The sequence below is a fragment of the Ascidia mentula genome, chromosome 8, assembly GCF_947561715.1.
Source record: "Ascidia mentula chromosome 8, kaAscMent1.1, whole genome shotgun sequence".
NCBI classification, from domain to species: Eukaryota; Metazoa; Chordata; class Ascidiacea; order Phlebobranchia; family Ascidiidae; genus Ascidia; species Ascidia mentula.
The window spans coordinates 11,306,097-11,322,378 of NC_138573.1; the positions used below are offsets into that span (position 1 = coordinate 11,306,097).

At 36.8% G+C, this 16,282-nt stretch overlaps 4 protein-coding genes across 4 annotated transcripts; all 4 read right to left on the reverse strand.

Annotated features, from left to right (window-relative positions):
- Positions 1-257: 257 nt before the first annotated feature.
- LOC145911946 (uncharacterized) lies at positions 258-6,027 on the reverse strand. Its single transcript, XM_082999374.1, has 15 exons — positions 5,964-6,027; positions 5,226-5,305; positions 4,869-5,163; positions 4,623-4,800; positions 4,137-4,290; positions 3,778-3,895; positions 3,549-3,699; positions 3,397-3,489; positions 3,178-3,323; positions 1,779-1,911; positions 1,495-1,692; positions 1,139-1,421; positions 873-1,041; positions 520-623; positions 258-455 (listed from the first exon to the last, which is right to left on the reverse strand). Exons 1-15 carry the CDS (start codon positions 6,025-6,027, stop codon positions 258-260), a joined length of 2,364 nt encoding a protein of 787 aa, XP_082855500.1.
- A 191-nt stretch (positions 6,028-6,218) lies between these two features.
- Positions 6,219-8,923, reverse strand: LOC145911947 (uncharacterized). The gene is made up of 10 exons (XM_082999375.1): positions 8,727-8,923; positions 8,455-8,576; positions 8,291-8,392; positions 8,026-8,145; positions 7,779-7,956; positions 7,606-7,708; positions 7,429-7,553; positions 6,570-6,674; positions 6,404-6,503; positions 6,219-6,347 (listed from the first exon to the last, which is right to left on the reverse strand). Exons 1-10 carry the CDS (start codon positions 8,921-8,923, stop codon positions 6,219-6,221), a joined length of 1,281 nt encoding a protein of 426 aa, XP_082855501.1.
- Positions 8,924-10,601: 1,678 nt separating this feature from the next.
- Positions 10,602-12,888, reverse strand: LOC145911948 (uncharacterized). Its single transcript, XM_082999376.1, has 10 exons — positions 12,692-12,888; positions 12,314-12,438; positions 12,133-12,249; positions 11,888-12,010; positions 11,636-11,813; positions 11,348-11,450; positions 11,139-11,263; positions 10,945-11,043; positions 10,785-10,884; positions 10,602-10,730 (listed from the first exon to the last, which is right to left on the reverse strand). The coding sequence occupies exons 1-10, from the start codon at positions 12,886-12,888 to the stop codon at positions 10,602-10,604; spliced, it is 1,296 nt and encodes a 431-aa protein (XP_082855502.1).
- A 943-nt stretch (positions 12,889-13,831) lies between these two features.
- On the reverse strand, positions 13,832-16,054 carry LOC145911832 (protein FAM167A-like). Its single transcript, XM_082999271.1, has 5 exons — positions 15,729-16,054; positions 15,375-15,513; positions 15,064-15,116; positions 14,245-14,410; positions 13,832-13,965 (listed from the first exon to the last, which is right to left on the reverse strand). Exons 1-5 carry the CDS (start codon positions 15,735-15,737, stop codon positions 13,859-13,861), a joined length of 474 nt encoding a protein of 157 aa, XP_082855397.1. The 5' UTR covers positions 15,738-16,054; the 3' UTR covers positions 13,832-13,858.
- Positions 16,055-16,282: the final 228 nt, after the last annotated feature.

Genomic DNA, 16,282 nt, shown 5'->3' on the forward strand with positions numbered 1-16,282 from the left:
CTCTGACCAGTATTGGTCAATGAGTTATTTGCAACCGGTCCAGGTTGGTACGCTTATTCCAAACCAGTAGTCATTGTTACTTATGATATTGTTAAGAAAAAAAAATCTTGAATATATGACATGCTTTCGGTAGTTTCTCTGCCTCGACGTTCAAGGTCAATTCTTCAAAAACATGCCAACGTAAAATCCGAAGTGTAGAAAACGATGCTGAAATGCAATAATGCCACCAAATACCAAGAAACAGTCAGCAATCAATTTTACTCGTTTTGTTTGATTGGTTTGTCACTACATTTTTTCAACGAATTTGTTTTTACATTATTTCCTTTTTCTGTTCTGTTTCTTGTAAAAAAGCTGTTTTTGACTCTGGGAAGTGGATGTCGTTGGAACTTGTCATTGGCAACTGAATGTTTTTTGGCCGTTACTCCCATGTCACTGGACTCCATTGTATTTTCTACCTGAAATGTCACAAATTGTATTGCAAATGAGTGAGTCTTTTATGGACTTTTTATTATATTTTACCGAATGGCCTATCCATGTCTCAGAAAGTCTATGTAACATCGATGGGTGTTGGCTGTTGCAGTCGAAATACATCAAAGTTACGAGAACTATAAATTCTACGGAACCTAGAAATGATTATGATCAATAGCTTGTTTATTGTAATTAACAAGTTCATTGCCGACCTAAGGCGAATAAAAGAATTGCAAGTCCGAAGTAGTTAAACTTGGTCAGCATGGGATGAGTTGCGTACATGACATGACCTGCAACTTGCATATTTGTCAAGTAAGTAGTGCATTTTTTTTAATTGGAATTTAAATATGAACTCGCCGAAATATTCCTTTTAAAAAAAGAACATACTTGCTCTTCAGTCTTACCTGTTGAAGTGGTAGTGGTAGGAAAAAAGGGAGTATTTGTAGTGGTTATGGTGGTGGGGGTGGAGGTGGTTAGTTTTGAAATAGTTCGTGTTGGCACGTGGGGTGTGGGCGGTAGGGGAGGAAACGAGGTGGGCGGCAATGTTTTGTTTCTGACAATTTTTAGGTGTTTCTGAATCGAATATTGTTTTTTTTCTGACATTAGTCATTTAAACAGAAAACTAAAAACAATGTAATACAGCACATGTGCACAAAAAACAGATGTATACCTTCAACGTTTCAATCACTTCGGGTACGGGTGTCTTGATTGTAAAGGCCAAACCACAAAAGCTTGTGATGTCTTTTCGGCCTTGAACATTTACTTTTCCCGTACCAACGAAAACAGGAACAATGTTATTCTCACAGAGTCTTTTGGCTGCAGGTTTGGGGTCGTCAACCGAATTTCCATCGCTTATGAGAAAAAGAATTTTTCGAGGAATTTTAGAAGATTTTTCATTTTCCTTTGCCTGCTGATTCCATACTCCCTCTGGTTGACTTTCTCCGCTCACCAAACTTAAAAGTAATGTTTTGTGTCAGACGTCATACACAGGGTAATATGTGCCAAACTACAAAGTGTAATTCATACTCGAATTGTTTTAATCGACTAAAGTCAAGTGCGTATCCAATATTGGTGGACTTCATGCTATTGGTTAAGTTTGTGGCAAAGGTATAAAATCCTTGTCGCGTTTTAAGTTGGTCACTTATGCTGCTGACAACAAACACATCTGCGGCAAACTTTAAAAGCCCCAATCTGCTTGGGATTTTTGCTTCGACACCCAAAGATCTGTAACAAAACAAAAAAGCTAAAAACAAATAGTGTGATAGTTGTTAATTGGTTACAAAAAAAATTTCACAAATAAAAAGAAACACCTCTGACTAAAGGATTTCGTTTCTTGGGGAAAATAAAAATATTTCGTCGTCAGTTTAATCCATTTAGATGCTTCACTCAAATCGTCAGACAGAAGACTTGCTGAAACATCGATGAGGTAAACAACATCTGCATCTAAACATTTTTCAACTTAAGTTTGCAATGCAAGTTCAGGTACAGGCTAATCTATGTATTATACAAACGTTTCAAACACAACTGTGTTCTTCAGTGCTATGTTGACAATCAACTGAGTAAGTTCAGAAAGTCAGAACGAAATACAACGCACATTATCACCAGTCACGTGACATCTCGAAAGATAACAAGATATAAAGTCTTGTGTAACAGTATTAGTTCTAACGTTAGTGCTTTAATATGAAACAATTAACTTTTAATTGCGGGCAACTGGAGCAAATAAATACAGATGATTTCGAACAAGAAATTGAAAGTATTACAAGTTAAAATTACCTAATTCCGGTTAATTAGTCTTGCTGTTTTTGCAAAAATGTTGACAGTGGCGTTTATGTCCGCCTAAATGAAATGTGTTTTTTACAGTACAATGGAATTTTCATGCGTTTTTTTGAAGCGACAATGTAATTTTATGTCAAAATTCTGTAATTTTAACCCAAAAAGATGCGGGTCTGCATTCGTAATCCAGTGGTTCACCAACTTTCATAAAGCGGTGACGCACCATGACAACATGATATGATAACGCACACAAAAAATATTGACCTTGTTCAGACACGAGTTCGTTTACGTCAGTCACCAATCTTAAGAAGTGTTTTTGTGCTGATCCCTGTTATAAATACAAATTCGCCTAACATTGCAAAGCTTATATCTGAAAAGTGAATGCATGTGGAGGTAAGCTTGCTTGACGCCCCTACATGTAAAAGGATGCACCAGTTTGCCGCAACGCCCAATTGGAAGTGTCCTCCATATTAGTCTAAACATGCCCGATGGCCATATTGTGTAAGTATTGCTTACAGCACAGAAATGTTTCATCCTTCTGCGATAATTACGGTGGTATAGAGATCCCCCACATAAATATGCTGGTCGCCTGGCATGTTGTGCACTTGCGCGCCAGTTTATCTTCACTACAATATGCCCCTCTAACTATAGAGCTCCCAAAGCACAGTCGGTAGTGCGCCAGGCCTGGTCAGCCCAGGGTTGTTAATTCAAACCTCAACAGCTGCCTGATTTTATAGATCTCGTCACTACTTGTTGGACTTTGGATGCGAACTTAAATACATTTCCATAGTAAATGTGTAAAATGCGTACTTCATTTAAAAATGAATGACGATAAAATGTAAATATTTATAAAACTTAAATGAAAGTTATATATACGTCGTTCAACCAGCACAAAAATGAATAAAGGCTTTGGCAAACAAAAATTCAACTAAATACCGTCTATTTTGTCAAACATTATATGAGGAGTCCAATGGGCTAAAAAACCGCGACCATTGTTACCACCGTCCGATTGAAAAACAACCAACATTTCTTCCTCGGTGCTGTTAATGCGGGGCAAAGAGTTTGATGATCTCAATCCGCCACTGCGAATTATTAAAAATATGTTGATTGACGATATTTTGTGGTGGTTGAAATGAAAATTCTAATTTTCAAAACCTGAAAGTCCCAAGCAACTGTTGCATATCAGCCATATTTCCATCGTAAACACGTACTTTGTCAAATACTTCCTCTGTTTCAAATTCATCAAAACTTCGCCAAAACGTGGTTATGTTTGTAATTTGGAGATTTAGTGTAAATGTGTGTCTTACCTAAGTACCAGACTGTATCCTGATCTTGCCTTAATCATCCACTGGCATTTTATGCTGTCTGGGTAAGTGCTACCAGCGTAATAATTGGGGCTCCAAATTGATTTTTCTATGAGATGTTTCGTGTTTTCGCATGTGGTTTTAACTTCAGCTTCTAAAAGTTCGAAATATACAAAAGAAGGTTAACTACTATGGCCAAAAGCTTATATTTTCCCACAAACACACGGGAAACCTCCGAACCACGACATCGGTTGCAACAAAAGTCGTTCGATTGCATTTGTTATCGGTGCTGATCCTAAATCACTGAATGAACGAATTGAAAATCCATACTCGGATCGACTTGCAATTATCTAAATATTTTTTCCATTTTATTGACACGATTATGCGGACTACACGCAGTAAAACAACCAATAAAAAGCGTCAATGCTTTATTGTTATTTAGACTTTTTGACCTCGCCTATATATGCCGAGATTTTCTTAAAATTAAAGCTACAAAATACCCATTCTATTGAAGTTTCCCAACCGAACTAATTCAAAAAACGAACTAATTGGGCCCCAACTGAATTTTTTGTACAAAAGAATTTTTTTTACCTGCGCGTATAATAATACAAGATCATCATATACTGTATTGGAATCAACACGTCGGCCTTGGGCACTGACAATTCCGGCTGCTCGATTTTTAGGGGTATTTAGTAAACGTTTTTTATAATCCAACTCATTGGCTGCGTCTTTTCCTCTGTTAGAGCTAAAACAAAAAATATAGGTAAAAATTAACAAATGATGGTTACGTCAAATGCACTTTACTAAACAAAGTTCCTCAGTTTTATTTGGTGTTCTTGAGTCCTTGTGGATTTTTCTAACTGGCGTTTTTCTCGGTGAGGTGGTAGAAAAGGTGAAGTGCCCCTTGCTAATTTTGGCTGCCTGCCAAGACAGTTTAAAGAATATTTGTGTAAACTTTCCGTGTTTATCTTTGAATTTTTTAGAGGGGTTAATTTATATATGTAGGCTATATATATACATAAAAAGTAAATTTTCGTCAAAATTACGTTAAATAATGTATATACGTAAACGTCTTGCCTCTGGGGTAAAGGATCTACTATGACAGCCATAATCCAACCGCCAGCTGATTTACAAGCCTCGATTTCATCCATTGCGTCATGGAATAATCTGAAACTCGTGTATGGTGATTTGAAATTCGCAACAAACACAATTAAAGTGGGTTTAAGTTGTGCCATTCCAGCAGAGAGGTATTTATCTACAAGGAAAGGTTTAACGCATGTTAGGTGTTTAAATTGAAGTTAGAAGTTAAAAAAATATCTTTGCCTCGAATATTCCTGAATGCATTTCGGACATCAATTGATTCAGGTGAAGTGTCACTGTGATCTCCGCGATCAAACTCGCGTAGAATGAAGTTATTATCCAAAGATACATTTTTGTCAACCATATGTTGCAAATGTGGTCCACCAAACGTGCAGCACGTTCGAAAATCAATAACATGGCGAGTAAGGGCTGTAAATATGCTCAAGCCAATTCGACTTGAATCGTCAGTTGCCGCAATAATTTCCAATGTATGGATACTCATGCCAATAATTTTTTTTACCGACTGAAAATCGTCTTCCTGAAATTTAATTTAATATGTTTGTTTGTTAGGCAATTTATACAACATCAACATTGTCTTACGCTCATGCCAGCCCGCTGCACCAAAAACACGACATCTGGGTTACTGCTGTAATCCCTGGGTTGATGTACTCCATCTTTGCCTGAACAAATTTTTGGTTGTTCATAAACAAACCCATTGATTACAGATACATTTTACCATGTGACGTATGGACTAGGGCAGATGTCGGCAAACTTTTGCATGTAACGGGGCATCTTGTGCCCTTTTTGCACTAAACTGAAACATACTCGCTAATCTGGAATAGGTTTATTATTTGACCCTCCATTACACACGAAACAAAATGAGCGTCAGGAAATAAACGCGTAATGGTCAAGCTCACCGAAAGTGTTAAATGTGATTATTTATTGACATTACTGTTTTATTTGGAAATATGCTTTACCCACATGCCGCGGGTCTGGACTGGGATATGATTTTGTATGACATCTTTGTAACAAAACGGCATTACAAATATTCGTTCGATATCACTGTAACCAGGTCCTAGGCACATTTGACTGATATGCGGTTTTTTGAAGACCAAAAAAGGTGAAATCGAGTTGAGATAGTATCTACATTCTCTTTACTATTCGGACCACACATTTCCTAGGACTGGGCCTAACTGTAACAATTAAAAGTATATATACCCAACGAAAATTATAACCGGGTATTATGCAGTATGTGGGGATTGTATCCAGGTCTGCTACACCAGGCGATGTTTTATCTGTATATTATCTGGAAATATTTCATACTTTGCCTTTACTTACCTTTGATAGCAATGGTATTTAATAAAATAATGCAAACCGCAAGAAAGGAACAGTTTTGGTTCATGATAGTAGGGCAGAAAGTACGACACTTCAAATGTACGTTAATGTTAGTTTGTGGTGTTTAACTGACTGTTCCTGGCTTTGTTGCAAAACAATACTTGTTTTTTACACAACAAAGCAGTGATAAAAAATATAACTTGTCATCAATCAAATTGTATTGTTGCATTATTAAAAAGCAAACAAGCACAATTCATTCTACGGTCCATATGTCATGACACGTATCATATTGCGATCATATGCTGGCAGGAAAACGTCAGCTGTTCCATCTCCGTTCACATCACCTATTGCCATCGCACCAACTGTACCTTTCGATTGTTCGTAAATCTGAAAATGAGATGCTATTAAAAAGGTATTGGTGTCACTACCGAAATTATAGTTACAGTCGTTGAGGTGTACGACCAGATGTTGGGATCTTCACTATCAGAGGTCAGCACAAAGAAGTTTCCTGCGTCATCACCGGAGACCATAATATAAGGTTTTCTGCAAATTCACAGATATCAAACAAAACAGTCAGTTATTCAATTACATCTTAAACAGCAAACTTACAACCCAGCTTCGTTCATTCCTTCAATCGGCCAGAATGCTGTCGCTGTTCCCGGAGATCCCTTCCCAGGAAGGGTAAAAGCTTGATAACCATCTTGTAAAATATGTCTGGACAAAAGTTAAAGTTTAAATGTCAACGAATTAAAAAATTCTCACAAAAAGTACCCACGTGCATTCTGGGGAATATAACGGTGAATATCAAGGTTACGCAATCAGGTTAATATAAACCCGTTGATCTAACAAAGCTCTTAGTGGGGATCAGAAAAGTAAACATATAAGATACTCAAATGTATAGCCTACAACAGGGATAGCCAACTTGTCAGCGAAACGAAACTTTCCAATAACGCACGATCGATTAATAGGCGGCGCGAATGTTTTAAAGGGGAGGGTCGAATTGTTTATTCCTCTGTATTTTCGAAGATGAATGATTGTTACTTAAGGGTGCACACTTTGCTTGAATTATCAATAAATTCTATAACTCGAAGTTTTAGAGGTACGTGTGCTTACTGTTTGCAACGTATTTATGGCATCTACAACAACAAAAATATATGTTTTACAGTGGGGAAACCGCATGTAAGTGCAAAAAGGCACAGGAAGTTGTTTCTTTACATTACGGAACAATGCCACGTGTTTAGTAACAATGCAGCGTAATTTGAGCATAAAATGTTAATCAGCTGCAGCTGCACATAGTATGCAAAAAAACACCAAAAAATGCGTTTGGTTTTCACAACGAATTTTGTCAAAAAAATTGATGATTATGTTTTTCAACACAAAATCCGGTGCGATCACAGTTAACCTACCTATTACACGAACGACGTGTTAGCCCACTCCCGGCCTACACCATTCAATTAATGAGCATTACCGTGTCCACTGGGCGTTTTGCCAGTCGTTTGGTATTTCGTACGCTATAAGTGCTCCAGGGTCGCCGAGCTGACTCCAAGTTGTACACAAAATGTCCAGAACTCCGTCCATATTTACATCAACAACCTATACCAAAATGTTCATAACTTTGCAGGAATTGTGTGTGTGTCATTCATACCTCCAAATCAAAATACCAGCCGTATTTATCGACAGACATATGTTGTATCGACGAGGAATCTAACCAGTTATTAGTGGTACTCCACGTCAAGCCAAGTTCTTTACTACGAATAACAATAAATCGTACTTTTAGCTTTTACATTTAAATCGAAAAAAAGGTGTATTCTTCTACACCTCCAAAATCCAGCACTTATAACAACTGGAGTTGTTGAACCATCAGGTAAATTCATGTTGTGAATGCGAAATGATATATCTTCTGATCCTTCATGCACAACATGAAGCATCCAAGACGCGGTAAGTTCCCTTACACCTGGATTTTCGAACCAAACCAGTTGAGATTCAGTTGCTTGGTCTGGAAATTTTAACATACGAAGAATAAAAGATTTGTTTTTTTTTGTACCTATCGGAAACCGCTACACACCACCACTTCCATATGCTCGTGCTGTAACAATGTCAAGATGTCCATCCTTGTTCATATCTTGCCACACCGCACGATGATAAAACCACAACTTCTCTTCTTGGGGTGGAATTAACACTGGGCCTATATGCGGATTATCAACAGGTTAAACGAGAAAAAAAAAACAGTTTAAAAAGCTTTATTAAGGAATGACAGTTTTGTTCCATCTGCACTTAAGCTACAAGTCAGCCAATGTTACGATTCAGTATTGTATTTAGTGCATGCTTACCTAAAGAGTTGGTCATATCAAGCAAAGCAATAGTGCCATTATCTTTTCCGGCAAGGAAAAAACCACTTGCCACTGTCCATACTCTGCTGTCAAAAACTCCATCTAACAAATAATGTGATTAAAGAGTGTCACACGCATTAAAAGCATCGTTAGAACACGCATACCAGGAACTTGGCTAACTTCATTCGGCCATTCCAACGTATCGGTAAGGACAGATGCGTCAAATGATGATTGCAACATGAAGTTGTTAATATCGCTGACTTTTAACACAGTGTCCTTTTTGAAACTATACAATAACGACAAACAGTGTAAAAAAGAACATTTCCGAAAAAGTTTTTAGGTTTTACACGTACGTTTTGTGTTGCTCACATCTCATGTTTACGCATTAATTGAGGATGTTTGTGGATATAATAGCCAAGTTAAGTTTGTCACTTACATGTTTCCAGTAAACGAAGAAAAAGCAAGATCAAAGGCATTCCCTGCAACTTGGTCCGTGTTTTTTAAAATGCTACAGAATGCTGGGTCTGCATCCACAGCGATGTCGTAAAGTAACTTCGGAGTTGGAGGAACTTCAGCACCGTGAATTTTCACGAAGACCAAACCGCATAAGATAAACCAAAGTTTAAAAAGCATTTTGTTTTAGCAGATCCTATATTTTCATCTAACACCTGTTTAATATAACAAAAAGTCCATATTATGGCACACACAACAAGAGGCCAACCATCCTCCAAATTCTTTTGAGGACAATCGAACGCATGGTAAAACCATACATGGAACTACGTATATAAGATATGTCGATCAAACATTGCGACACAACAGCTGGTGATTCTCACGTTCTGAATTTAAATTCAGTTCGCTTATGTAAGCGGTATTTGCTAAATGGTTGCAAAATCGCTACAACGCAGGAACTAATGCATCAACAAAACGGTTATTGAAAGTTGTATCGAATATGGCCAACTAACCCACAGACCTAAACTATCGGTTATATCAAGTACAGCAAAACGTGAAAGTATATTTTCAGGTCGCTTGCTTGTTTTTACACAGCTGTTCAAAACTCCAGCTTAAAAATAATGCAAAAAGAATATCATTTCGCATTATTCCAACCAATTCGGCCGAATCCGAATACCTGCAACCAATATTAGGCAGAATCCGAATATTTTATGACGTCATAAATTTCAATATTTGTCTTAAAAAATAATATGCGTCGTTTATATTTCAGTAAAGCAACATAATTTTATTCTGATGTCGTTATTTATGCGTTAAATTTGCCAGTGTTTGATTCGTATAGTCGAATTTTTGTGTATAAATCCAAACAACTATGTGCGATTCTAAATATCTTTGATTAAATTTGAGTAAAACTTAATTAATGTAGGATTTTAAGGCAATATTCGGATTCGGTATCGAAATTCGGCTTCGACCAAATGTTTATCTCTAAAAACAAGTCATTTTCAATTTCATACTTTGTCGGATCCTATTTCATAATGAGGATAATGGCAACGATTTATACGCAAAGTTTGATTCGTTTTGTCCTGTACAATTCGCCTGTGATAGTGAAAACTCGTCCCAAATAAAAAGGCTGTTGGACAAAGTAGCGTTTTTAGTAAAACCGATAATTTGATCAGAAATATATTTAAACCTTACTTTATTTCGCCATTCCAATGTATCGACGAGGATAAATTTTTATTGCACAATTTTTTAATAAAAATAATATTTTTTCGAAATTCATGTTATTCGGTAAACTGTGAACCTCTCATAAATAGTGCACGCTCCAATTACTTGCAAAGCATTGTCAAGGAAGTTTTGTTTTGATGTTCGAAAGATAAACACGTGACAACAACTCGACTGTCACAGTTAATAAATTTATGCAAAAAACGGCCCACGACTATAATGCTTGATAAATTAACCATTTCCTTCAGGATGTTTGTTGATAATGACACGAGTCTGGCAATTACGATCTGCATGAATACTTATGTTTTTAATAGTTGTTCATAGGTATTGTTTTTCCTAATACCTAAACATTAATATTTTTCTTAAATTTTACTTTTGTCTGATGTTTGTTTTGTAAATCAAAAATGACCTACACTAAAAAGGGAGATCCTGTCTTTGCACATGAAAGCATGCAGAAACTGTAGTTTATCTATTCTAATTTTTATTTGAATTTTAACAATCTTTTATGTTAAACCTGCGAGTTGCCAAAACACTGTTTAAAGAAGGCGAGCTTTGTGCGAAATCTTGCTCTTTTTATCTCTTGACACACAGCGGTGTACAACTGTTACGACAAAATCTAAGTTTGCGTCAATGTATTTTGTGCCTATCCCATAAAGTAAGTCATGACAACGATCTTTTGTTGCATATACGCAGGAATAAAGACTTCGACATATCCATCGAGATCAACGTCCTCCACTCCTACCGCTCCGATCGTACCCGATCCTTTGTAGATCTACAATGGAAATGATAAGATAATCGATAAGTTAAAAACAGCGTAAAGTTTTACCGTAGTTTGAGTGTAGTCCCAGTTGTTTACTTCTTCAGTGTCAGGAGTGAGAACATATACATTGCCGTCATCGTCTCCTGATACCATAATGTATGGTTTCCTGCACACATTTCCAACTTGTATTTAAATGTAATATCTACTAACTTTTATACTGGCCCACATTGTCCTCATTTCTGAAGTAGGCCAAAATCTTTGCGCAATTGAGGGGGATCCGGAGCCACTCAATACGAAAGATTTGTAACCGTCTTGCAACACGTGTCTGTAACCCACAAAAACACACAACACTCAACACTTGCCAGTGTGGCAAGTCATTCGTTTATGTTTTTTTGAAAATGTGATACAAAGTTTTTCTACCTTGTCCATGGTTGTGTCACCCAGTCAAATGGAATTTCATAGGCCAGTACTGCACCTGGCAATCCTTGCTGACTCCAAGTGCTGGTCAAAATATCCAACTTGCCATCCATGTTGATGTCGACAATCTAATGAACGTTTTAATATCTGATAACTAGTCATCGATTCCTGTTTAACCGCATATCAAAATACAATAAATACCAAGTAAGCACCTCAACATCAAAATACCACCCGTAAGTGTCTACTGTCAAGCTTTGTAACGAAGAAAGATCCGTCCAATCGTTAGAAGCACTCCAAACGACCGTGAGTTTGTGGCTATATGAACAAGCGACAAAATTAAATTAATTTTTTTTATTTTTTTAACAAGACCTTGCCGGCCAGGTAATTTTACCCAAAGAATTTAATCAACACAGGAAAAAAGTTGAAACACTATAGTAAATGTCATGTTTTATACAACGTACACAAGAGTTTTATGAAAATAAAAATGTCTTCGCTTTAACCTGTAAAAACCGGAACTTATAATAGCCATTGTGGTTCCACCATTTGGAAGAGGTAACTCGTGCAGTCGGAAATGAACATCTTCTTCGTTTTCTTTTAGTACATGTGCAGTCCATTCCGGGGTAAGTTGGTAAGATCGGGGGTTTTCAAACCACACCAACTGGGTTACATTTGCAGCAGCTGTAACAAAATTGCCAACAAAGTAAAAACACAATATAAAACTGGATAAATATTCTTGAATACAACAAACTCACGTCCACCACCATTTGCTCGTTCCGTGACAGCATCCACGTAACCGTCGTTGTTCATATCCACCCACTCAACGCGATGGTAGTACCATAATATGCCATCCGAGTTAGAGGAAATTGTCACTGGGTCTGAGCGCATGATGATAAACTTATAATTAATGGGAATACATTCTTAATGATTGTATCTTTTTAGTGAAAGATGAGATCAAATACATAGATATTTGAATTAACATAAATTAAGCACGACATACCTGCTTGACCGTACTGAAGATCGGTCATGCTCATTAAAGCTACTTCGCCGTTATCTTTGCCAGGAATAAAAAAGCCTGAAGAAACCGACCACACCAACGGCAATGAAAATATTCCATCTAACGCAATAAATGTGTTTCTATAAGTAATTCATTATTTAGAGTTCAGTATACATGTATTAACCTGGGACGTCAGCAACTTCATTTGGCCATACAACTTTATCAGTAATGGTCGTAGAAACCATTTCAGTGGAATCCAGGTACTTCTTTGAAACACCTTCGATTCTTTTAATTGGATCCGACGCTCGCCTAATCATAAACGCAAAGACAAAAATAATAGTACCCGACCCCACGGATCGACGTTAACCGAAAGGTACCATAAAGTGGAAATGTGTGTGCCTGCTAGTGTAAAAGATAGCACAGTGCCACAGTCAACAGCTGCACGGATGACACCTTAAAGGTCGAAACAGCGCGTACACCCTGTCTGCAGCTCTCAATGCTGGTTATTATGGCTTTGTTGCACATACACAAATAATAGCTTTTCAGATTTTCTGAAACTTACGGATTGGGAGAAAATGAGCTGTAGACCAAATCATATACCGGATTTTCTACATCGGGTCCCAACAAAGGGTTTTTCAGGATATTGCAAAATGCTGGATAGACATCCGTAGGCAGTTCGTATAGCTGTTTTGGTGTCGGATCGACAGCGGCACCAAAAACCGCTGAGAAGGCAAGTTGCAATATGAACAAAATCTTCATTTCCTTGTCGGGTAACAGGCACGTTATCTTCTACCTCAGGCTACCAAACTGTAAGTGAGTAAGCTTATTGGTTAGACCCAGCCTTAATCTTATGGGAAATATTTACCCGGGTGTCTAGAACTTAGTTCGAACTATTTACTTCGACAGGTCTGCTGTCTTTCCCAGGCACAATTAACTGCCAAGGTAAATGTACGCAGTCAGCCCTCTACGAAACTGAAATAAGTTTTACTATTTAGCTGCTATTACAAAGCTTGACAGCCCCATATACTAACTGATTCCCTACATCACATATTTTTCACATGTTTGTCAATATGAAGAGGTTGTATAATATGGCAGAAGAGCCCCGGATGGTGAGAAATGTTGCTTCTCTTTAGCACCACTTAATTTGACCACAATTTTAAATGTAAAGTATTTAGGCCTGTGCCTATATATTTGAAAACTTCAGCATTTTTTATTGTGCTGCAAACATACAGCGTTTTTTTAAGCAATAGGCTATATGACTATGTCGACAAAAACATTACAAAATTATTTGCTGTTTGTTTGTATATTTATGCATACGTGTTGCAGACATTTATGTTCCCGTAAAAAATGTTTAAATGTCTGTTAGACAAATCATAGCCCTTTTTTGCAAATTTTTCCGGACTACAAATAAGTTTACGTTGCAATCATATGCCTTCCGAGAAAGACTTTTGCCGTAAGTGAGTGCAATGACGTTTTTGCAAACAACGATAACGACAATTCGGCTGACTAAACTATTGACATTAAGCGCCTGCTGGTATTAGTCTCACAGCTAGCAAATTTTAACATAAAAAAACTGTATGTATTGAGTTTTGTAAATATAGTCCTATATGATAACTATCATTGGCGTCAAAACTATTTATTGTTGATCATACGTATATTCTTACAATAAAATCTTCTACAATTTTTTATAGAAGTCTTTTTTGTAGGTTTTTATTACGCACATTGACTTCTATACCACAGAAAAACGTTTGAAATCAAAACTCTTTGTGCTAATCCCAACGTGCCTCAGTTGATCAGTCGCTTCAGCTGTAAACTGCTGACATGGAAGGTCGCTAACTAACAATAAAAAAGAAAAACAATGAAGAATTAGTAGATAGAATGCTTTTTTTGTTGGTCCTAAACTATAGTCATGGTTCTCGCCAAAAAACATGTGCTCATAATAAAATTTTATTATATTTTTGCATCCGACTCGCTAGACATTTTTTACCTATTTTTTATGTTGCGCTACAATGGGTTACAGAAGCTATAAAAAAATAAATGTTCACGTGAAAATTAAAAATGTTCACAATAAAATGAAGGATAAAATAAAATACTTAAACATAATTTATCACTTACCATATATATTTTGCTTAAGGTCTTTAACTTCTTTTAAGTGCAAGGAAAAGTTATCCAGCATATCCGCATGTTCATTGCACGTTGTCAAAGTTTTTAAAATATTTAGATTCTTCCCCAAGTCAAGAAATTGTAGGTGTAAAGCATGGTCGTCTTTGCGCATTGCTATCTGTCATAGCGGTTATGAAAAAAGAATAAAAATTATCTGGGAACAAAAATAGTTTACATTAAATGATGTTATCATATGGACAAAAAAACAAGTCATATGTCATTGTTTTTTTGGCAACAAATATGTAGCAGCAAAGTATTCCTAAATAATCACAAAACTTAATAGGTCCATCTGTTGACGACCCAACCATAGGAACGTTATAGGTGATTGCTAGAGATGTGCAAAAACAAAAAAGATCGATGCATCGATAGTCAATATATCCGATTATATGAAAAAAAATAAATAAATAAAAAAAATGTCCCCATTATTCTTTCCGGCACATCCCTGCAGTAATTTCTGCATAGTCAAATCAACGCATGAACAAAGGCCTATGTAGTGTTCCAGCATGCACAAAAATTAAACTACTGAAATGCAAGGTGAGTAAGATATTCCACAACAATGGTAATTACCTACACCAGTGTTTGTTACGCCGTCGACATGCCTTTTTAGATTTAAGACAATGTTTTCGGGATCTTAAAATTACTGACTTTTAGCTTGGATAAATATTGCACAAAATTAACGAAAAAAAAATGTGTTGTACAATATTTGAGTAAACGAATGCCGCAAACTTGGGGTAAACGTAACTGAAAAAAAAACGCACTTATGGTACCTACCAGATCCTTTCGTGCGCATTCCAAAGCTTCGCTAATACGACGAACTCTTTGATCTGAAAACAGAAAACGCTACTGTATGCACTGTGTTTACCTCACGGGAACTGTCGATGCTCATAGGGCGAAATATAGCCTGAATTCATTTGTTCATTGGTTTATTTTTTGCCCAAACACGACAATGGCAATTGCAATAAATTCCTGGATGAATTCCTGGATTTTACCAGGCTGATCCTGTTTTTAAGGAATTGATTCGTGTGTGTACCATATCATTAATCTATGATTTTTTAAGTTGTCACAAAGATTTAGACACTTACTACGTACTCCCGCCCGTGATGAGCCATCTTCGCGTTTTGGTGATACAGCATTCCGTGAACTCAATTCATGAGTTTTCTCGCTTGGAGTGTGAAAATTCAATTGGTTCTTCAATGTTTCCGCTGTTTTGTATGTTTCGTTCTATAATGAACATCAACCCCCATTGAATCTTAAGCACAACAACTAACTGATTTATGTCCCTGAACAATTTATAAAAAATTTGATGACCTTTTCTGTGGTAAACGTATAGATGGTATAATTTACGTGAATTCCATAACCATCATGCATTGCCAATTACCGATATGTATCTATATTGTGTATGTGGCTTATTTCCAGTGTTATCAATTTTAACTTACATTTTTCATGCCCAAAATCCGTGTGTTGCGTCTGTGCCTTTTACCGCAAAGAGCGCGTTTCCAAAATTCGCAAATGAAATTTATATTAGATGTATCTTGAGGTATATTAAAAACAATTTCCTTTTACTGTTGTTCCTGAATGACGATAAATGCTTCAACCACACCCGAGCAGAAGTAGTTTCTGATTCACAGGTTTGCACCTACTACCGCCAACCAACTTTGCAAATAATCCTTACGACGTGAATTTAAAGATTGTTAATTGAATGTCTATGGAGTAGTTTACTTTTTTGTAAAATCACACCACGGACTCAATTATATTAAGAACAACTAGTTATTACCAACCGAAACGGAAGGTACAACCCACACCCTACCACAGACAACTCATCAAATCTTTCTAGTCCTGAGCTTACTGCTAGCACAATATGTAAGGAGGAAATGACGTGCAATGCTGTCACGTAGACGATGTCTTTGTTCGTAAAACAAAAACAAACCTGGAAGTGCGGCTGACTCCAATGTAGCCCAATACCATTCGCCTGGAGCTAGACCAAGCCATG

Excerpts from the sequence above, each read along its gene's own strand:
- LOC145911946 (XM_082999374.1), bottom strand. The coding sequence starts at position 6,027 with ATGAACCAAAACTGTTCCTTTCTTGCGGTTTGCATTATTTTATTAAAT. Across the intron at positions 3,700-3,777 it reads ACCGATGTCGTGGTTCGGAG|AAGCTGAAGTTAAAACCACA; the intron begins GTTTCCCGTGTG and ends TCGAACTTTTAG. Across the intron at positions 3,324-3,396 it reads CAGTTGCTTGGGACTTTCAG|TGGCGGATTGAGATCATCAA; the intron begins GTTTTGAAAATT and ends AATAATTCGCAG.
- LOC145911947 (XM_082999375.1), bottom strand. The coding sequence starts at position 8,923 with ATGCTTTTTAAACTTTGGTTTATCTTATGCGGTTTGGTCTTCGTGAAA. Across the intron at positions 7,709-7,778 it reads ATAAGTGCTGGATTTTGGAG|TAAAGAACTTGGCTTGACGT; the intron begins GTGTAGAAGAAT and ends TGTTATTCGTAG. Across the intron at positions 7,554-7,605 it reads GCTGGTATTTTGATTTGGAG|GTTGTTGATGTAAATATGGA; the intron begins GTATGAATGACA and ends ATTTTGGTATAG.
- LOC145911948 (XM_082999376.1), bottom strand. The coding sequence starts at position 12,888 with ATGAAGATTTTGTTCATATTGCAACTTGCCTTCTCAGCGGTTTTTGGT. Across the intron at positions 11,044-11,138 it reads GTGACACAACCATGGACAAG|ACACGTGTTGCAAGACGGTT; the intron begins GTAGAAAAACTT and ends TGTGGGTTACAG. Across the intron at positions 10,885-10,944 it reads ACTTCAGAAATGAGGACAAT|GAAACCATACATTATGGTAT; the intron begins GTGGGCCAGTAT and ends AAATGTGTGCAG.
- LOC145911832 (XM_082999271.1), bottom strand. Across the intron at positions 14,411-15,063 it reads AATGCGCACGAAAGGATCTG|ATAGCAATGCGCAAAGACGA; the intron begins GTAGGTACCATA and ends CCGCTATGACAG. Across the intron at positions 13,966-14,244 it reads CCTTAAGCAAAATATATATG|TTAGCGACCTTCCATGTCAG; the intron begins GTAAGTGATAAA and ends TTTTATTGTTAG.